We start from the raw sequence: 22,084 nt of genomic DNA on the forward strand, positions 1-22,084 counted from the left end.
CCGGGACAATGTGATATACTGCTTTGACAGATAGATATCAGGACACCATAGATGAGCTAAAATAAACACTTACATCATGTGCATTTTTTTGAAAAAATACTGACTCATCGTCCAAACACCTGAAGCCTAGTGGCTAAATGTTTTCCCAGCAACACACTACCCCTGTGGCTGTTTAAGAGGTGTTAGTGTGTGTTTATCACAGTACATGCAGTTATGTGAGTTAGAACGGCTGTTTCATCCTCGGCAGTTGCATTACCCTGTACTCAATTTCTGTCTACACTGAGCACTCTTCAAAATCCTACAATGTCAGACTGGCTTTAGGTTGATGTGCTGTATCCACGCTGCCCGCTTCTTAAATAATGATCAAGCTTACAGGAAACATGGATGCTGCCTCTTAAATTAAAGCCTTATGTTGAACGTTCTTTGGCAAAGCACTTGTTGTTGTCTTCACATCTGCCTTTTCTTCCTCTTCTGCTGGTGTGACTCAGGGTCCCTGGGCTGAGACCATGATGCACGCGGCCATGGAACAAGGTCAGTGGGTCTTCTTCCAGAACTGTCACCTGGCTCCCAGCTGGATGCCTTCCCTGGAGAGACTCATTGAGAACATCGACCCAGTAAAGGTCAGAGTATAAGCATTAACATCATAAAACCAGAGTAGTAATGTATGTTAGACAAGCCTTTCGCTGACTTTGCAAATGGGCACCTTAACGGGCATCCCCAAAACAGGTGCACAAGGACTTCCGTATGTGGCTCACAAGTCTTCCCAGCAACAAGTTCCCAGTCTCCATTCTCCAAAACGGGTCAAAGATGACCATTGAGCCTCCCAGGGGAATCAAGGCCAATCTACAGAAAACCTATCTGAGACTCACCAATGATTTTATCTCCTCTTCCACCAAGGTCCTCTCTCACCATCCTACTTATTAACTAGCCTTTTCCATTTTGGCAACTATGTAGTATTCTCCAATTTCTTCCTCTCCTCTCTCCTCAGGTAACAGACTTCAAGTCTTTGCTCCTTTCTCTGTGTCTCTTTCATGGAATCGCTTTGGAGCGAAGGAAGTTCGGTCCACTGGGCTTCAACATTCCCTACGAGTTCACCGATGGAGACCTGAACATCTGCATCAGCCAACTCAAAATGTTCCTGGATGAGTACCAGGACATCCCATTCAAGGTGAGGAAGACAAGACTTCTGACTATATTTAACTACAACTATTCAATGATTGTCTCTTAAATTTTTTCTTTTCTTTTGTCCGTCTTTTGTTGCTTTTTCCCCTCTTTTTTTATTATCACTCTCATTCATTACACGTCCATTATTAACAGTATTTCTATTATGAAATGTTTTTGTTTCAACCAGGAAATGTGTGTGTTTAAAGCATGTCCCATTTTTATTCTCCACCTGTTCAGGTACTAAAATACACTGCTGGGGAGATTAATTATGGTGGCCGCGTGACGGATGACTGGGACAGACGATGTTTGCTCAGTGTGCTGGAGGATTTCTACTGTCCCTCTGTGCTTGTTGCTGATCACGTCTACTCTTTGTCTGGTGTCTACCGGCAGATAGACACAGATCTGGATATCAAGGTGCGAGAAAGGCAGAAGAGTTCAAAACATTATGATAAAAACGTGCATTGGACTTAACATTTGTCTGCATCAGTTTTTTTAAATCCACTAATGCATATATTCTCTCTGGGTTTGGAATCAGAGGGTGACTGACTGTTAGGTATACACAATAATGAGTGATTTGACGTGCTGTAGTATGCAAAGTGTTCTGGATAAATTAAAGCATCTTTCAGTGATTGATCTGTTGTCATGGTAATTCTGACTCTAGGGTTACTTGGCATACATTCGTGGTTTGCCCATCAATGATACACCTGAGATATTTGGTCTCCACGACAACGCTAACATCAGCTTTGCCCAGAATGAGACCTTCGCCCTGCTGGGAGCTGTTGGTCGTCTCCAGCCTCGAGCTGCATCTGCTGGGGGAAAAACTCTGGAGGAGGTACAAATATCTGCTTCTTGTAATATTATAATGTAGTATGTATACAAAGTGAATCCAGATTGAGAGGTGTGGGACAACAGGAAACCACATCTCTGGTTTGTTGGATTGCACACCTTTTCCACCAGCCTGGTCTAAGCTGAGACATGTTATGCTTCATTGATGATCATCTTCTTCTGTACTGTAGATAGTGGAGGAGATCGTGGCAGGCATCGCGGAAAAGATTCCTCAGCCTTTCAGTGTTCAGGAGGTGATGGAAAAGTACCCGGTCCTCTATGAGGAGTCCATGAACACAGTACTCATCCAGGAGGTCATCAGGTAACAAAACAGGCTGTACTTAAAGAAACCATCCCAAACTACAGACTGTAGGTCTCCTCGATATAATTATACACATCACTGTGCTCTGCTGCTGTACACTCATGATCCTGGCTAAAAAATGTTGTGAGATTTACAATCAGTTGGCATTTCCTGTGTGTGAGACACTTTTCTTTCTATGTATTCCTCATGTTGTCACTAGCCTTTTTACACTGCAGTTCTGCCTCAGCACCACAACGAAGCTCCGTCCTCATGCCACCTTTGTCATTTTACATTGGACCAAGCAACGGCTGCGTAAAGCTGCCCCAGTGTATGTTTTTAAATAGTGTTCCGGTGTTTCGGAAGCAAAACGTGTGCGAGGTGTAAACAAACAGCGCGTGCTTCAAATACACATACACAGCACTTTTCCGCCCTGCCAGCTCTGCAGTTTACACAGACGCCTTTTCGCCTCTGTTACTTCCTCCGATGTCCTGGCTCAGAGGCGGAACGACTTTGCCCCACCATTACGCCTGCGTTCTACATAAAAGACGGAACGTAACATAGGCATAATAATCCTGCCTTGAACGGGCAGTGTAAAAAGGGCTTCTGTTAGAAGTGTTATGATACAACACGGTGTCTATTAGTTAATCAGTTAATTAGTTGGATCAGCTTGGAGGTCTCTTGAGTACTGATACCAGCAAATGAAGCTGTCCTTCATATTTTACAAAGATACACAGTAATTACACTATATTTAAAGACAAACACTCATCCAGCAGCAGGACAAATGTTTACACTTCGGTTACTCTTTGAGATCTGAGAAAAACTTTTGTGCTGCATCTGTGACAATATTAAGCTCACTTCATCCAAATGTAACTGTAGCTCTCAAAAGTCACCAACAATAATTATAAGGCTTAGTCATGAAACTGTAATAATAACAACTCTTTATTTATTTGGTTGTGTACATGATGCTGTAACTTGTGATGTCTGCAACTTGTCCGGAGTAAGTTTCAGAGTTTGTGAATCTGTAAATATATTTTGATTAAGTTTTGTGCACTCACACACTGTTTGTTCCTCGGCTTACCAAAGAATTCATTTATTTCCATGAATTATTATTATCTGGGAACTTTTTAATGTATTAGTTACTTATTAGAAAAGTTCCTGTTGTCACATTTTTACAATTGTATCTAAATTTCAGGTTTTATCAAGTTATATCACACTCAACTTAATCAAATGAGGGATGCTCGTTTCTTGTAATTGTTTAAAAGTAGGCTTCTACTGTAGTAGGATACATTAATAACATGATTTAATCATTTGTACTTTGTTCACTGCTTCTATCTTTTGTGTTTAAGGTACAACAAGTTGTTGGCGGTTATCTCTCAGAGTCTCAGTGATATTGTGAAGGCGCTGAAGGGTTTAGTGGTGATGTCATCAGAACTGGAGCTGATGGCCAACAGCCTGTTCAACAACTTGGTGCCTGATATGTGGAAAGCCAAGGCAAGACACATACTACAGTTGTAAATACCATTGGGCACTTATGGGCACCAATGTTATAATCACTTTTAAAACATTAGTAGCAAAACATATTGAAGATGGTAAAACAATAAAGGATTTATCAAGGAATGGAGAATTTGCCTACTGATGAAATTCATTTTTAAACAGTAATCGCATATTTTATACATTAGCAATCCTGTAGGCAGAGGGGCTCTCTCCATAGAAGAAAAACCAATGAACCACAAACGCTAAGCCACAGAAGGATTGTTTTAAATTAATACAAACACAAAGTGTCAAAGTAGACAGCGGGAGGTTCCTTTTCTGAACTTATATGATGACATCCATCTTTGTTTTCTTTGTAGTTGGGGATGAGAGGTATTTCTCTTTTCAGGTTTTTCAGCGAACAGGGCATCAGATAAACCTTTGGAGAAATTTCTGCCCTGCTGTAATAAATGCGTGCTCTGCTTTCTAAGAATAAATAACTGCCTGACTGGTTGTGTGTCTGCCGCCCCCAGGCCTACCCCTCTCTGAAGCCTCTGGCCTCCTGGGTGTCAGACCTGCTTCAGAGGATCAATTTCCTGCAGAGATGGATCTATAATGGCATTCCACCTGTCTTCTGGATTAGCGGCTTCTTTTTCCCCCAGGCTTTTCTCACTGGAACCCTCCAGAATTATGCCCGTCGAACCGGCACCTCCATTGACACAATTGGATTTGACTTTGAGGTCAGTCAGTAACCTGTTTGTCAGTAAGTCTGTGTCCTTTTTGCTGTTTCTCCCTCACTAGCTAAAAACAAACATTTTTTGTGAGGTATAGATATATGCATTACACACACATACTTATCATTCTGAATTTACCACATGAATATCAACTTGTAGTAAAAGACCGGGCATTGCTTCTTTGAAGATGGTTTATACTGACATGTTGAAATTTCTTTCTTTCTTTTGTGAACCTCTTCTTCCTCAGGTAATAGTGAAGTCAGTGTCAGAGATAACAGAGAAACCAAATACGGGCTGCTTCATCCATGGTCTATTCCTGGAGGGGGCTCGCTGGGATAACCAGGAAGGTCAACTCATGGAGTCCAGGCCCAAGGAGCTCTACACAGAAATGGCCGTCATCTGGCTGATCCCCAAACCCAGTCACAAACCTCCAACTTCTGGGGTCTATGTCTGCCCCATCTACAAGACCCTCACACGTGCTGGTTAGTACACACAGTACACAGAGATTTATGAGGCTCATTTATTAAATTAAGGGAAGAGATGAACTGAAGCGATTGCTCTGTTATTAACCCAGTTTTTCAGAGTGACTTGGTGTCGAGCTGCTTGTGTTTGTGTGTATCTGCTGTTGGTGGTTTTATTACTTACCCAAAATAGACTCCAGTTAGTGTCCTGTTTCACGAAGCGTCTAAATGTGCTGCTCTGTATTTTCCACCCACAGCACGAAGCCAACACCTTGTGCTGGCACATGAGGACTGCTCAGAAACATTTGACTTAGCGCAGGGATGGAAAAATACTAACCTTCTTGGATTTTTTACACGTCACTGAACTGCTTTGTATGTTTTTGTAGGGACTCTGTCTACAACCGGTCATTCTACCAACTATGTCATCGCAGTGGAGCTGCCTACAGATCACAGTCAGAGACACTGGATCAAACGGGGAGTTGCACTCATCTGTGCACTGGACTACTAAATACAAACACACAATAAAAAAAATACACTTTACTCTGTATCTTTATACTTACTTTATACTTTTACAGCCCACAACAATGACTATTACAATTGTGACTGCTTAGACACACTTTTTGTCACTAAAAATAAGCCACAATACTTCTTAAATTTGTGAAATTTGTTCATAATGTCATGTTAGTGTAATATTGGGTAACTATTTTCTTTTATAAAACACTATGTATCCTCCTCCAGTGGTTTCCAACATACTACACTGTAACTTTCCACATACATCTCCTCCTTTATTCTCACAAGCCAACAACCTGCTCCTCCTTGTCCATAGTTCTCGCTGAACACTGAACTGAATAGACGTCCTGCTCCTTTAAGGCAACCACATAGGTCCTGTTGAGAAATATGACTTAACTGTTAGAGGGTGGTGCTTAAACCAGCAGTGACAGTGACTGGCCATGTGAACACAACCACAGGACTCCCGATGAACGGGAAGCTGAGATCACCAGGATCAACAGAAATCCTCACCGCTGCTGTCCTCTGAACTCTTCTCTGACTGGGATTTATTTGTTGTCACACTCAGATGTTTCTATTTGGATTTCTCTGAAGACGCAGGTTTGGCCGAGTGATAGAATAATTATTTAAATAAATTAACAAATATTTAAGTCCTGTAGGAATCGAAGTTACTGTGTGGTTTAAACAAATGTACTTAGTATTATATACCAGATCATAGATAAAGTGTGATTAGTGTGTAGAGTCCTCACAGGGCTGCGGTGCCCAGGACAACCAGACGCGCCAGCGGTTTCTTCCTCGCAGCTTTACGCAACTACCGAAAGGGCAGCAGGAGTCATCGCATTACTTTCGTTAATTACTCACGCTTTCTTCTCCTGCTGGTAAAAACAAGCCAGTGTGACCATGCTACAAAATGAAAATGAAAAGGACAAACCGCTGCAAGCGCCAAAGGCTGAGCCAGAGCCGGACTCCCCTGTGGACGACCCGAAAAAGCAGCCGGAGCCCGCTCCCCCCGCTGCTGTCGGAGAGGATGTGGACGGCGTGTCCACACACTTCTCCCTGCCCGTTCATCCCAAATTGGATATAAAGCAGAACGCAGTGACGGACGATTATAAGATCTCCACTCAGGTTCTGGGCTTAGGGATCAATGGCAAAGTCCTTCAATGCTTCAACAAGAAGACTGGAGAGAAGTGCGCACTGAAGGTAACGAGGTCACCTGATGCTTTGAATGTTATAAACACGGTAGTAGAGGGTAGTCCCCCTCAACTCTGTTCACGCACACACGTCAAGGAGCACAGGCAGTACTTTTTAACATCAAAGTTAAAGATATAATAACCTACAGGAGCATTTCTATTTTGTGTTTTCTTAATTATCACAATTAAAAAATAGACATGTTGTTCTGATTTTACAAACATAAAGTTGCTATAAGATGTTTGTAGTATGTAGTTATTTCTAATGTCCTCTTAATTAATCTGAATTAACAAGCCACTGACAAAAGGTAACTTGTAGAGGTGGATCTGCACTGATTTAATACTAGGATGAAATGACAACATCTGTTTGTTTACTATTAGTGCTCTTGATACATAATGATATGGAACCACGTTTGGTCTGTCAGTTAAACACCTAATAGTTTAAAAGTATAATTCTAAGTCTGTTGTCAATATTTAAAATATAGACCTTTATTGGGGTCAGATTTGTGTTACAGACCTACAGGACTCACAGTAACACTGAAGCTGTAGTGGAAACACTATCCCTAGTGTTTATGTCATGTTCATGTTGCCCACTGAGCTCACATGCTCTACATGTGTCCAGCCTGAATGTGATCATGGTGCTGTGTTTCGTGGAACCTCAGTCTATCTCTGGATCAAATGCAAGTTGTGGGGCACACAGTCACACCCTGCTTCATAGAGGCACATGGCTTTGTGACATTGTATTTTGGGAGCATTGGAAACTTTGGGACGACATTATCCACGTGTAGATGCACACAAGCACGGGTCGTAGGGCTGTCACCTGTCACCACTGCTCCACAGACTGGGAGAGATTTACGGGCTTACAGTAATCTATCTGCTTCTGAGCCGCCTAACCAGTCAGCAGCAGTGTCACAGGCAGAGCTATGGGCCCTGGCTCTCAGATAGAGAGAGACAGGGATGAAAAAGAGAGATAAACTGCAGCAGAAAATGGGGAGTCACAAATATAAGACGAAAGGCCAAGAAGCATCAAGATAGCATCAAGTGAGACTGGGAGAGAGAAGAAAACGATTACTGCTTAGAAATTACAGCAGAGAGACATTGATAGAAAAAGTATGATGCCAAAAAGTTTTCAGAGTACTTCCTGAAGTAAATCTGAGATTTATTTTCATGTCAGAGCTGATAAAACCAGCAGAATTTGTAAGAAATCACCAGAGCTCGGTTGATATAATGATCGGCCGATGTTATCTGGCCGATATATATGGACCTATCATAGATTTATCATCGACACGTATGTTTTCAGATGTGCAGAAAACTTATATTACATCTCAACGTTTGTCAAGTAGAGCGTAGATAATTGACAGTGTAAAATAAATTGCCTTTGCAAAGTCATATTGGTGCATAAACCACATAGAAAAGGTCTATTTTAAATCTCGCTTAAAATATGTACTATGACGGGAGCCAGATAGGTCATCTGTGAATATTAGTCTCTAAAATCTTTATACCTATCTGTCACAAATCTAATATCAATCCAGCTCCAGAAAACACTGAGCTGTATATTTCGGACCCCACAGCACAGGAGTTCTTTCTATTAGAAGCTTTTGGTTGACTATTAAAAAACATGTTATTTTGTGGAAAGGTATTCTGTTCAGTCGTGTTACTGCTGACAGCATCACCTGGAGCTTGACAGACTTCAGCTTCCAGCAGGGACGCCTAACAGCATGTCAGGGTGACCCCAGCTTAGAGAACAACATAACATAACAGCACGAACCCATCATGTTTCTAATCTATTCTCTATCTCTGCTCCAGCGTAGTTCTCATTGGCATGTGTGTAGTACGTGACCAGAGACAGTATTTAAGTACCTGATAGAGATTTTATTCTACTTTATTGCCGTTTAAGCTCATTTACGACTTCCCCCTGTGTTTTTTAATCTCACGGCAAAAGGAAATAATGGAGAGATTTTGATGAGGGGGTGGGGAGAGTTGACCAGCTCACTGGCTTTTTAATTAAGTGTTGCTCTGAGCGCTAAATGTAATGGATGGGGATAGGTTTAATCCACTTTGTAGCAGAGCTGGAGGGGAGCCATCCTTTTAATGTAATGCATTTAGAATCATCAGGAATCTTTTAAGTTGTCTGACTCCTGGGAAGAGAGGGACCTGGGACAGCCCTTCGGTGTGCTACGGTCCTCTTGAGAACAATAATACCATTGGAAGCACTTATTGGGACGATGATTGTTTATTTTTTAGTGCCTGAAAAACCTCCCAGTTTATCACACAGGAAGATGTACAAGCTACAGGCTTTTGTACGGGCTTCCATTCATAAGAAAAGTCGTCCCTTCAACCTTTTGTGTGGTCATCTCTGGCTTCAGCACTTTGGCATGCTGGTGGCACATTAGGGGTTTCCTCTGGGACCCTCAGAGACCTAACTGCCGTGAAGACTCTCACTGTTTGTCAGAAACTGTTACACAAGTTAATCAGTCTCAGAGGTTTTGATAGTGTGAAAAACATACAAAAATATGCTTTGTGGGTATTTTCATACTCAAAGTGAATGTTTGTCGTGTATTGAGTATGTTGGGTGAGTTTTTGACCTTGGGTTTTTGAAGTTTAGCCATGCTAGCTGTTTGGTTTGATGAATCTTTTCAGTCACATTGTTTTAAGTCAGACTTTTCCTCAAGTTTTTTTATCTCCAATACTTCAGTTTATAACCAAATACCTTTTAAAGTGATGATATTCCTCTTAGTTTTTAGCTATACTTAATTTTTAGTACTGACTCGCAAATGTTAGCATACTAAACCAAGCTAGTGAAGCATTTAGCTCAAAGCGTGACATGCTTGAGTTAAGCCTAGAATAGCAGCTAGCATTACTGTGAACTATTAGTTTATATTTATAAAAGAAGTAGCAATGGTTAACTGTTATGGCTGAACTGCTATAATTATAGTTAGAAGACAAATCTAGTGTAGCTTTATAGCATTACAGCCTAATGCTTCATTGTTAAAGCAGCAGAAAGGAGGTTTAGGCAATTATTACACACTGCCTACAACACTCTGCTGTAGGCTTTATGAGCGCTGCTTTATTGTCAGAAGTTGTAAAGATAAACCAGCTTTTTATCAAGATACAGACCCACACTTTGACATCCTGTAATATTTAATTAAGTGTAAACATGTTGGAACAGTGTATGTGTTTGTGTGTGTGTAGTGAGGTGGGAACTTTAGGTTAGAGTTGCTGTGCTGTTAACCTCAGTGGTTGTTATTAGGTAAAAGTGTGTTTTACAGGCAAGCGTGCATCTGCCTGTTGTTGCCGCATGGAAGAAGAGTCCATTAAAGGATTAATAATTGTGTCTCTCTCTCCTCTCTGTGTCCCTCGCTGTGTTTTATGTTTGTATTTAATCCACACTGTGCTCTTTTATTGTAGGTTATTCTAGTTCATGCAGGAAATTAAGGGAAAGGCTCACATGCTGTCTGCTCAAATTAAAGTCATAAAGATATGAATGAACAGACCTAGACTAGACTAGACCTAATGCGTTGCTTAAATAGGCCACATGTTGTGGAGGCTCTGAAAGGTTCCCGGAAACCCTCAACTTCTACTTTCAACACCCTGCTGCTCCGAAACGCTCGGCCCTCACTTCCTCTTTGGTGTTAGTGAGCTAACACACAGCGCTGTGTTGCTGTTTTTGGATTTGAAGTTCCCTAGAAATATTGACATTGTTTCATATTCACCTTTAGATACTCATTTCACATTTTGAGAAAGTCACCTGTTTGAGAGCATGGGTTTAATGTGTGTGTGTGTGTGTGTGTGTGTGTGTGTGTGTGTGTGTGTGTGTGTGTGTGTCAGTCAGACGTCAGTGAGTCAGCCTCTCTGTGCGTTATGTACACCAGGCTTGGTGTGACCAGGCCGGCCTTGTGAACAGCAGGAGACTTCTCCATCAGTGTCACATCCAAAAATACCCCCTGACTGAAGATGTGTGCTATGCTAATGTCGGCCACCTGCTGCGTGTATGTGTCTGTGTGTGTGCTGTGTGTCTGCTAAAGTCAAACACACATCCTGTCATGTGACCGCGCTGCAGCTGAAGTACATGTTTAAGAGTGTTTAGCCTGAAAACAGTCAATATTGACCTTTGTTAGAAAATCAATATTATCACTATAAGTAGAAGATTAATTTAACTGTACAATAAATATAATTGCAAATGACGATTCTGTTAATTAATCAATGCTGAAAGTCATAGGCTCGTGTTATTCATTACATGAGAGCAAATGCTAATTTTTATACAAAAAAAATCAGCATTATAACAACAGGTGATTTCCACTGAGAGTAATTACAACAACAACTTTGTAACAGTGTGGAAGCAGTAGTAATAAAAATATGTTATTTACCAGTCCTGTCATATGTTGAAAAATGTTTTCACAGTGTTCCATCAATCACCTAATACTTTTGTTTTTATTACTGTCTCTCCCTCAGATTCTCTACGACAGCCCTAAAGCCCGGCGGGAGGTGGAGCTCCACTGGAGAGTCTCAGCAGGACCGTATATTGTTCGAATCCTCAGCCTGTATGAGAACATGCATCACGGGAAGAAGTGTCTGCTCATTATCATGGAGTGGTACGATTCACATTTCACTGCTCTGTTCAGTTTACACTTTTACCTTTCTAATTAACATGTTTTTTCCTTATAATGTCTCTTCTTTTAAAACATTCAGTTATTAGATGAAGGGAAATACTCCTATAAATAACAATCAAATCATTTAAAAGCTGTAAAGAAATTATTTTTCTGAAGCTTAAAAGAAGAGAGAGTTGAAATTAAGTAAATTAAAGACACAGCTTTGTGTAGGTGCACCAATCTTAAAAATGGTGATGTAAATGTATCTAACTTGCCTTTTTTAAGCTAATGTCAACAGTTAAAATGGGAAGCTATGATCTCTGAGAGGTTTCCACAGATTCCCACTGGAATTTCTGCACTTGCTTTGTGATAAATAAAAAAACATTAACTCAGTGGTCAATTAAGACTCAGAAGGCCACATGTTTCCTTAAACACGATACTGTCATCTCAACACTAAAGCAGACAGTCTGTTAAAGCTAAAACCGTTGCTTCAGTATAAACCTAATACGAAACTACAGTAGCTTTATATGTATGCTATTTTCTTTGTAAATGGAGAATAGCTTTAAAAACTGGTGTTAAACATGTTTAAATATTTCCTGTTTTTATGAATCTTTCTTGTAACACTCACGGACAATTCAATAACAAACAGACTCAGGATGCTGTAGGAATGTATTTCTCCTAATAACATTGTTTTCCCCTCTATGTTGAGTACGCTAAAATATCATTTCCCAGTACTCAACTAAAACCATCCTCCTGAAAATTCTGTAAAACCATTTTCTCTATACATCAGAGAAAACAAGAGCCTTGTGTGTGTATTTGTGTGTGTGAGTGCGTTTGTGTGCATCTGCTGTGAAAAGGCTTTAGCTTTGTGTCACTGAGGGCAGAACATGAATACACGCTAAAGGTCAGCCATAAGACCTGACACTCAGACGAGACAAAGAGAAGACGTCCGTACCGACGGTGAGATTGAGAGACACAACTCCATCTGGGCTTCATGTGTCATGACAAACCAACCATAATAATAACCGAGTGACTCCAATGACAGTGCTGTTAGCGTGAGTGCTTTGATGTGCATACAGATAGTTGATCTTTGTACTTTTTATTGCCCTCTCTTTGAGTTGTGAGTGGAAAAAAACAACAATAATTCAGAGGAAAGGGCAGAAGCCACAGAGGATGACTTCACACTGTCCTCTGTTCATGGGAATTTTAAACAGCGACTGACTCTTTCTCATCATTACATTTATTGACATAGCACCTGTTTGTGTTGTAATGTATGTAGTGACCTTGTGTGTGTGTGTGTGTGTATGTGTGTGTGTGTGTGTGTGTGTGTGTGTGTGTGTTCTTCTTGTGTGAGCGTGTGTAAAGGGACAGCAACTCAGCCCTCTGCAGTCAGTTCAGCACACAGTCACACTCATTTTCTCTCTGTGTTATCTGTTATCTGTAATCTGTGTGCTCAGGAACCACAAAAAGTACGCTCTTAATGTGCATAAATTCAAACACCAACATGCCAATGAGCACAAACACACTCATTTAGGGACCAGACGGGAGAGTTTCAGCAACCAGTGAGGGCTGTTTGTGTGATTGTGAGAGTCTGCAGTGGGCTCAAACATCTCATTCTGAAACAACAAGGTGGGAAGAGTGCCTGAACGCTGAGATTAATAGGTCAAAGGTCTGACTTACAGCAATGTGAGAGTCCCTGCTATAAATAATGAAATACTGTAAAATTTCACTAAAACTTTTTGGTTTTTGGTATTTCTCTTCTTCCGTCTTTGATCCAGTTTTACTCTGTTAGACTGAAGTGGACTTCTGCTTATATTTTCATTTGTTATTTTTATCTGGGCGAAACTGAAACCTTTATTTGAAAAACTGCTGTAAAACAACAGATTTCCACTGCATCCAACAGTGGCCAGATTTGTCTTATAGTGGTAATGATTTATTGTTGTGAGTAATTTTGTATACACATTTCTAGCTGAAAATGATCTTTAGCCTTTTTTGCACCTGTGGAGTTCACCTGTTACACTCTTACTGTGATGCTTGTGCAGATGAAGATGTTATTTATTACTTCGAGCCCTGGCTTATCAAATCACACAGTTTTACAGACAATGAGTGAATACTACTTAAAGTAAAAAAAACATTTTACATTTATTTTTCCATTTTAAAGATGTTATACATTTGTACTGTAGAAGTTGAATACACACTCTTAGCCAAAATTAGTTGACTTTAATAGAAATTTGCGCATAAAGCCGTTGCCTTAAACCATTTTAGTTTGCACGGTAAAAACGAATGACAATTAGTTACAGAAACAAAGAACCTTAACTGGATGCATCAGACAAAACAAGTTTACAATAGCCGTCTTTACACCAAATCAATAGTTCACTTAAATTATTATGAATATTAATACTATTAATATAATACTACTATAATAATACGATTTTGAATTTAAGATTATTGACATCATTAAACGTGGAAGTGAAGAAATGTAACTCGTGTTGTGACGTTGGCGAACAAGCTGATTCTTCTGAACAGCTCTTGGGTAACGACGGGAACGAGTCATAGGTGAGAGCCTTTCTTTTTATAGTTGTGCCCAAATTTCACTGCCCGCCCTAGATCCACTTCCCTTTATGCCGAATTACCACAGGCAGCTTTTTTCAACTGCAACTCCACTACACTAGGTCACATGCAGCGGAATCATGTCGCCACTACATAGTGCCGACGGTGAGCAACATTATAAGCCTCTGCCAAGTTTGTTGTTTTTTTGTTGACATCTCTGTAGTCATACAGAGTTGTATCATAAATTATTGGCAAATCAGTGACGTTGTTTAATTGTTCCTACATTATTCTGCTGTTTACTTTTAAAAGCGTGGAATTTTACATTATCATGTTCAAAACACATACAACAGCTTGATAAACTAGAAATTCAGAGACAGGGACACGAGGCATGAGGAGCCGCTGGAGCAGACTCTGCACTCTGTGATCACAGAAGAAATTATTGCTAGAGATGCTTGGAAAGGGCATAAACATTATTCAAAGTTAAAAATGTTGACATGCAGATGTTATCATGCCCTTGAGATTTGTTTGTGTGTTTTGTAAATTGTGTATGTCTTTGTGTGTCCAGTATGGAAGGAGGAGAGCTGTTTAACCGAATCCAGGCCAGAGGGGACCAGGCCTTCACAGAGAAAGGTGAGGACTGACAGAGGGGTGTACTGTTTTACAAACACATCACAGGATGTCCAATGGAAAGAATGAACCGTGTTTTTCCCAGGAAAGAGCACTAAAAGGTCGACATGTTCACATTAAAAGGGAAAGGACAGAATAGTAAAGAATCTTTTTCCATCTGTGCTTCATTTGTGGTTTTTGTGGTGTGACACTGGAACTGCTTCTGGTTTGAGAGAGTTTGCTTTCCTGTTTTCTTCCCAGAGGCTTCTGAGATCATGAGGGACATTGGCACGGCCATCGACTTTCTCCACCACATTGACATCGCACACAGGGACATCAAGGTGCAGAAACAAATCAAACACCAATCATTAAGACTATTCATATATACTGCATCTATCAGTTCATGTTCAATAGATGAAATGTTGTTATATCTTTTTGTTCTTCCTCTGCTCCCTAACTAGCCAGAGAATCTGCTGTACACAACTAAACAGAGAAACGCGGTCCTGAAGTTAACAGACTTCGGCTTTGCTAAGGAGACAACGCTACACAACCCTCTACAGACCCCCTGTTATACTCCGTACTATGTGGGTAAGTAATTTGACATATTTTTTATATGAAAAAAAATCATCTTAACTGAAGGCCTTTGTTCTGTAACTGATTTCCTTTTCTAATTGTATCTATATCTGTCTGTTTGTGTTTTGATGCTAAGCTCCTGAGGTTTTGGGTCCGGAGAAATATGACAAGTCATGTGACATGTGGTCTCTGGGCGTCATCATGTACATCCTGTGAGTACTGTGTGTGTGTGTGTGTGTGTGGGGGGGGGTTGGGGGGGTGGACAGCGTGGATATACCTCAAATTGTTTTCTATGATGCTTTCTCATTTAACCAATCAATTTTGAGCGGGACTAGGGTGAGTTCATCCACGATAACACCCCCTCAGTATATATTATCCCGCTTGTTACACAGCTTTTTACGTACAAAATCAATTTTTCACACAATACATTGATTAGGACATGATTTTATGAATTTGAAATTGATTATATTTCTATTTTCCATTCAAAAATAGCCAGTTACACTCCATAGCAATGGTTAACTCTGTAGCCTAATATTGAGCTAACCAAGCTGTTATCACTAACATTAAAATGAGTTAACCTAGATGTTATTACTCACATTAAATTGAAACATTTCCACTGATGTTGATGTACGACACAGTGAACAGAACCGCAGAAATCAGCACAGCACCTGATTGAGGTTTTCTGTCTCGTCACTGGTAGAGTCTGCTGACATTTTCTTTTCCATTCACCGTCTGTAAACACTGCTGTATCCTGTACTGTGTTCCATTTAATTTTTAATTCATGTGACGACTTCAGTTTCTTAGATCTTTCTGTCGTAGCCTTTAGTTTTTGCACTGTTGAACATTTCTTGCTTTCTCTCCTCTGTTTTCAGCTCTTTTTCCCCTCTGCAAACAAACCAATGTCACATTTACTAGACTTCTTTCTGAGGATTGACATGATTACAGTTAGTCATCCGGATCATGTGATTAGAGTCACATCCCTAGCGGTCTGTTCTTCATAACAACGGTCTGTAATCAAGAAATAACAGACCCTTGAATGCCGTAATTAACCAATCAGAATCAAGTATTTAACACAGCTGCGTAATAAACCAAAGTTCTCTCAAGACACCTTACAAAAAGAGCAGGTCTAAACAGTACATTTTTTGTATACTATTTACAGAGACCCAACACAGGTCCACCATGAGCAAGTGCTTAGCAACAGTGGCAAGGTGCAGAACCAGGCTGATTTTAAACAGCCATCTGCCTCGTCTGTCTACAGGTACCTACAAACAATGTGTCGGTGACTCTTTATAATGTCTCACCATGTTTGTCTCTGCAGGTTGTGTGGCTTCCCTCCATTTTACTCCAACACAGGCCAGGCCATCTCTCCGGGGATGAAGAGGAGGATCAGGATGGGCCAGTATGAATTCCCCAACCCAGAGTGGTCTGAGGTTTCACAGGAAGGTGAGAATCCCACTCTGAACATACTGTAGAAAATGCTAACTACAATTTTCAGACCTAATCAGTGTGGATGCATTTACTGTCTGTGGATGTCAGACAACGCAGCTTGCAGTTTATTGAAAATGAAACCATTATCATATGTGTTAAGCTGTACTCAAGCCAATATGTAACTCCATACCAGACGTAAGGACATTTTAATGACTTGCCAAAGTAAAGCACTTTGAAACGAGTCTGTGTTTGAAATGTGCTGTCTATATATAAAAGCATTGTAAAGCACTGTGAAGCATTGTGAAAAACAGGAACCAAAACCAACTGACTCTCCCTCCAAAAGTTTACTTTATGGCTCAGTCAAATATGTCATCAGTCACAGAATCTCAGACCATAATCAGTTACAGTTGGTCGGAAATATCACATCACGTGTGTCAAGCTCTTTGCTTTTAGACAGAGTTTACATCTTTGTGCTGCTCACCTCTGTAAACTTCAAATGTCTTTGCTAAATGCACTCTCCGTAAACAGACAACATATTTGAGCTATGGTTTATGTAAACTATGGTTTCTGTTTGCTTTTGCTTTCCCCATTTTTTCTCTCAGTTTCACTGTCTCTGCACTAATCCCATTTGCTGTGTAATTAAGCCAGTCTGTCACTAAGACCAGAAAAAGCTTTGCGAATCTTCAAGATCTACTTGTTCGTGTGTGTCATGCTACTAATAATGTAAATATCTCTGATTTGCCATTTCTCTTCCAGCAAAAGATCTGATCCATCAGCTGCTGAAGACAGACCCCAATGAGAGAATGACCATCACTCAGTTCATGAACAACCCCTGGATAAATGTAAGTATCTGTGTGTCAAGTGCAGATAGGCTTTGTTTACTTCCTGTGCTACTTCCTGTTTGTGTATCTCTCTGCTCATATTATTATCTCTATGTGTGTGTATGTGTGTGTATGTGTGTGTGTGTGTGTGTGTGTTTGCGTGTGTGCACTCTGCAGCAGTCTATGGTGGTTCCCTCCACTCCACTCCACACCACCCGGGTTCTGACTGAGGACAGAGAGATGTGGGAGGATGTGAAGGTCAGAAAACAAACAACACTGCCCCCCTCTGGTCACACATCTACATTACAACCTGTCAATGCTGGCCCGTCAAAGCTTTAGGTTGGACCCAATGTTACAGGGGCATGCCAGCAAGGGGTATATTGACAACACAATGGTCAAAATCAATAAAGCAGGAGTAGAGAAATCTCGACAAAAACAAAATGCGTAAGCCTACGTTTCCCATAACGCAACTCAAGTGCATATTTTATTAGACTCTGCAGGCCTGATATACCCATAAATACCCATAAATTACAAACATGACCCTCCTCAATTTTTAGTGCTCTCTGTTTTTGACTCTAAATAACATCACTGTGACATCATCTGGGTCATTAGCAGAGCTCTTCCAGATAGATATTTCCAGTCCGACTTGATCAATGAATTACCTGTAAATTGTTTATGTGTAAAATCAGTGGAGAGACCCTTCAATGGTTATTACAATAACCACCTGAATGCCAGCAAAATAATTTGTCCATTTAGATTTTTTTTTAACAGTAATTAAAAAGTTTTAAAACGTTACTTTTTTTGTGTCACACTGACTTGACGATATCACAATGGCCACCAGGGGGGAGTAGAGGCCACAGTCTAGTCTGGGCAAGTCATGCTGGTAACATTGTAATGTGACTTTAAATACACACACAGAGACACAGTTCAGTATTTAACACACACACTTAAATATAAATTATATATAATATAATATATGTATAATTATAAACATTTTTTAAAACTATTTATAATATAGAGAAAGAAATGTGTTTCAATGAACAACAACGCTGTTTGCTCTTATCAAGTCACTGTGCGGTTAAGTCCCCAGTGCTGTACAAAATGTATCCAATGTTCTATCACACAGTAGCTGTAACTGTGAACAAAAGTCATAACTAGAACGGCACATTCCTTCACAACAGCTGAATGGGCAAGTTTGACACGATAAGGTATGAAAAGAACATTTCTCCAAAATGATACGCACACAATGCTATTCAGTTCTGCAATGGGCAATGCTACGTTGCGTAAAAATGTCACAGATTGCAGCTTCTCAAAAAGCACCAAAACAGGACGTTACATTCTTTCTACATAGGTTATACGGTCAACAACTGTGGCCTCATGTCATGAACCATATAGGAGGAAGAGCTTTAGGGTAAATATTTCCAGGGCTGTAGCTCACAACTCCAGTTTGCAGCACCAGTGCGCTGGCATTATAGTTAATTTCATTCGGTCAGAGGCCGGTTTTTAATCCAGCTTCACTTTGGCTAGTAATAACTTGTCCTCTCCCCATGTTCCCAGAGGACTTTTTTCTACTGTGTACACCTTTGTTTATTTTCTCTGCACTACAAATATATTTAGTGAAATACTGTGTACTGTGAAACCGCCCATAAAAACATTGACATTTTCTAAGAATGGCTGATTCACTTTTTGAGAAAATAAAGGAAGATAATTAACATCTCTCAAAGTTCATATAAAGCTACAGCTGGCAGGGTTACCTTAGCTTAGCATTAATAATGCGAACAGCTAGTCTAGCTCTTTCCAAAGAAAATAAAATCGGTCTACCAGCACCTCCATAGCTAGCTTAATAACATGTTATATCTCAACTCATCTCATTCTCTAAATCCCAAGAAATAAAGGACCTCAAGTTGTGGTTTTACTGGTTTTAGTGCATGTCTTGGTCAGGAGCTATCACTTACTGCAGTCTCTACTAGTTGCCTGAAAACTGCTCCTTGCAGGAAATCATACATTTCTGGTAACTTGATAATCACATTTTTATTTTGTTTAGATTAAACAAATGAGATATAACATGTTAATAAATCAGTTTTAGAGGTGCTGGTGTGGAGACGGTTGCATTTTTTATACTGCGGTTTCGCCTCAGCGCCGTAAAGTAGCACTGTCCTCATGCCACCTTTGTCATTCTACATTGGACCATGCAACGCCCGCATAAAGCCGCTCCCAGTGTGTGTATTTTTAATAGCGTTCCAGAGCCGTAACGACTTATCCCCACCATTCCTCCTCCATGCATTCTACATAGAAGACCGTACGTAACAGCAAGTAATAATCCCGCCTTGAACTGGCAGTGTAAAAAGCGATGTTGTTACCTGAACATTACCGGGCTAGCTGTTCCCCCTGTTTCCAGTCTTTATGCTAAGCTACACTAACCGACAGCTGACTAGCTGCATATTTACAGTAAAAGCAGGAGAGTGGTATTAATCTCCTCCTCTAATCTAACTTTCAGCAAACAAACAAACATATTACCCCAAATGTCAAACTATTGCTTTAAACACATATGCACTGATGAGCAGGTATATCCTGTAAAAAGATTGTTTTGGCACAGGACTCAACAAAGGTGTGTTTATTATAGACTCGCCCTGTATAAAATACATCCTGTACTTCATATTGGACTAGTCCTCTATAAACTAACACACACCTACACCTGATCCTCTGCCCTGTCTGTCACAGGAGGAGATGACCAGCGCTTTAGCAACCATGCGTGTGGACTACGACCAGGTGAAGATCAAAGATCTGGACACTTCTAGCAACCCACTACTCAACAAGAGACGCAAGAAGGCCGCTGCAGGGGGCAAGAGTGGCTCCACGGTCTGCCAAAGTCAGTGAGACACAGAGGACTGTAGGTCGAAGTCCAGGAGGAACTGCCAATGATGAAGGAAAGCAGCTCAGAGGAAGCTGGAAAAGTTGGTTTGTGCAGGAGGGGGTCATTTAAAGACCTACTCAGGACTCTTGACAGACTGAATGTTGAGGAATTGTTCTTTGAAATAAAGGGACAACATAAGAAAATGTCAGAGCTGGACATGTATAAGACACATCAAGACATGATATCGACCGTTTCTCCTGTCAATCAACAGCTCTGCTCAGCGTGGGCCTCTCTCTCTCTTTTTGATAATTTTATGTATGGAAGTAATTTTTAGACCTTGCCTGTTTGTAAGAGTCTGTGTGCAGACATCAAGTATTTGAAGTGATCATGGTTTGTGTATTTGAACGCTGGGTTGCCTATTTTAGGACACCAATGTAACTATGCACTAGTGTGCAGATCACACACATAGACAGACCAGCTGTGGTCAGACTGTGAAACTAGAACACTCACTGTAACCTGCGTTGTCTTAATGTTTTCTGTATTTGCTGCCTTCCTTTGAGGAATTAGAGCAAAGTCTGACTCTTGACTGTCTTGTCAATAAAATGTAGCCTCCATAATGACCTTCAGTTGAACCCAAGGGAGTGTTTTACATTGAAGAGACAATAAAAAAGGCCTCATGCACACTATAAAGCAGTTGATTTCACTTAGTGTCTCTGCTGCAGATCAACATTATGTGCTCTTAAGACCACTATAATAGGCAGCACTCAACCTGTCAGAGTGAGGACAGAGCTTTGTGTAAGCAGAAGTGGGGTAATTGTTGGTTTTGCGACATGGTTGAATTGTGACATTTTTCCTGACAACAGTCTTGTGTGCGTGCATTTGTGTGTGTACATGTGTGTGTTTATGGGGGTTAAGTAAAATGCTTTCTGTAAATACGGGCTGCAGTTTCACTTCACATGGGAACATGGGCAAGACAATGCAGCATTTCACAATGGGAACTTCATATGTAACACAATGTATGTAGACACCTCTACACCATGTGCATTTGTCTGTATGGTTGTAAATAAAAGTTTATAAAGTAAATCATAAGAGTTTATGTGCAGCCTTTTATTTCTGTGGACGTGGAGCTATTGATATTGTCACTGTGCCTTCAGGCTTTGTGAGGCTGCTTTAAATAGCAGCAGTGCGTAGTTATTTGGGACGCAGCCATCTGACTGGAAAAGGTCAACATTATTATGTTTAGATTATATGTTAAGCACCTTTCCCCCACTTTGATCACATGGTCCCCTGCAGTATTTAGGGAAGAGGTGAGGGGAAACTAATCATAACAACTCCATGGCTTCCCTGCAGTAAACGTGGGATGCTCAGCCATGATTAGATGTGGCCCAAACAAAGCCTGGCCTCTCAGCTGTTGTTTGTTGCTCCAGATAAAAACTTTGAAAATAAGAATCAAACAGAGAGTGTTTGTGTTTGGAATTTAACAGTATGTTGCAAATGACATTTCCTCACAAGGAAGCAGCTGTTAGTATTTTTCCTTTGTTAGTCATCCATTTTTACAGAAGAGTGTAGTCATGATTTCAACATACATCTGTAATTCTAAAATGATGTTGACCTAACAGTGCCTTGTACACTTCCTGCTTGTGTTATTCCGCAAAAGGCACTGATCTTACTCCCTCCGGAGGTTTACAAACCAACAGTCCTTCACACTGACATCAAGACAACATCTGAATACAGCAGCAGCCAACAGCAGAAGGTCAAGGGTTGGATGTGAGGTTCAGTCAGGGGTCAGATGTTTCCACGCTATTCAGGAGACTCAGGGATACGTTTGAATTACTTGTTTGCTTCTTTTTAATTCTAATTAAATTTTTTTATTAAACTGTCCCTATTGTGCCTTGGACATTTCACAGTGAGTCCCAGCCTTGCAGTTGCCCATTTGATTCATTCACAAGTCTACTGTTCCTCTAATATTGGCTAAAGACAGCCGCTCCTGATAACAGATGTCATGTCTCTCTCA

The 22,084-nt window shown here is 40.5% G+C and overlaps 2 protein-coding genes across 2 annotated transcripts in view; both read left to right on the top strand.

The window, feature by feature from the left end:
- dnah1 (dynein, axonemal, heavy chain 1) overlaps positions 1 to 5,463 on the top strand; it is a 28,234-nt gene extending 22,771 nt beyond the window's left edge. The window contains exons 68-77 of the mRNA XM_069678804.1: positions 489 to 620; positions 727 to 897; positions 989 to 1,168; positions 1,402 to 1,578; positions 1,826 to 1,996; positions 2,181 to 2,311; positions 3,637 to 3,781; positions 4,294 to 4,500; positions 4,742 to 4,976; positions 5,342 to 5,463. Coding sequence (XP_069534905.1) covers positions 489 to 620; positions 727 to 897; positions 989 to 1,168; positions 1,402 to 1,578; positions 1,826 to 1,996; positions 2,181 to 2,311; positions 3,637 to 3,781; positions 4,294 to 4,500; positions 4,742 to 4,976; positions 5,342 to 5,463 — 1,671 coding nt within the window. The remainder of the gene's footprint in view (positions 1 to 488; positions 621 to 726; positions 898 to 988; positions 1,169 to 1,401; positions 1,579 to 1,825; positions 1,997 to 2,180; positions 2,312 to 3,636; positions 3,782 to 4,293; positions 4,501 to 4,741; positions 4,977 to 5,341) is intronic.
- Positions 5,464 to 5,907: 444 nt separating this feature from the next.
- Positions 5,908 to 21,124, top strand: mapkapk3 (MAPK activated protein kinase 3). The gene is made up of 10 exons (XM_069678104.1): positions 5,908 to 6,662; positions 11,102 to 11,241; positions 14,354 to 14,418; positions 14,656 to 14,735; positions 14,856 to 14,982; positions 15,104 to 15,179; positions 16,286 to 16,410; positions 17,152 to 17,237; positions 17,394 to 17,474; positions 19,938 to 21,124. The coding sequence occupies exons 1-10, from the start codon at positions 6,363 to 6,365 to the stop codon at positions 20,091 to 20,093; spliced, it is 1,236 nt and encodes a 411-aa protein (XP_069534205.1). The 5' UTR covers positions 5,908 to 6,362; the 3' UTR covers positions 20,094 to 21,124.
- Positions 21,125 to 22,084: the final 960 nt, after the last annotated feature.

Source organism: Semicossyphus pulcher, unplaced genomic scaffold, assembly GCF_022749685.1.
Source record: "Semicossyphus pulcher isolate SPU_LCO1_2020_fin unplaced genomic scaffold, fSemPul1.0.p SCAF_3, whole genome shotgun sequence".
Classification (NCBI taxonomy): Eukaryota; Metazoa; Chordata; class Actinopteri; order Labriformes; family Labridae; genus Semicossyphus; species Semicossyphus pulcher.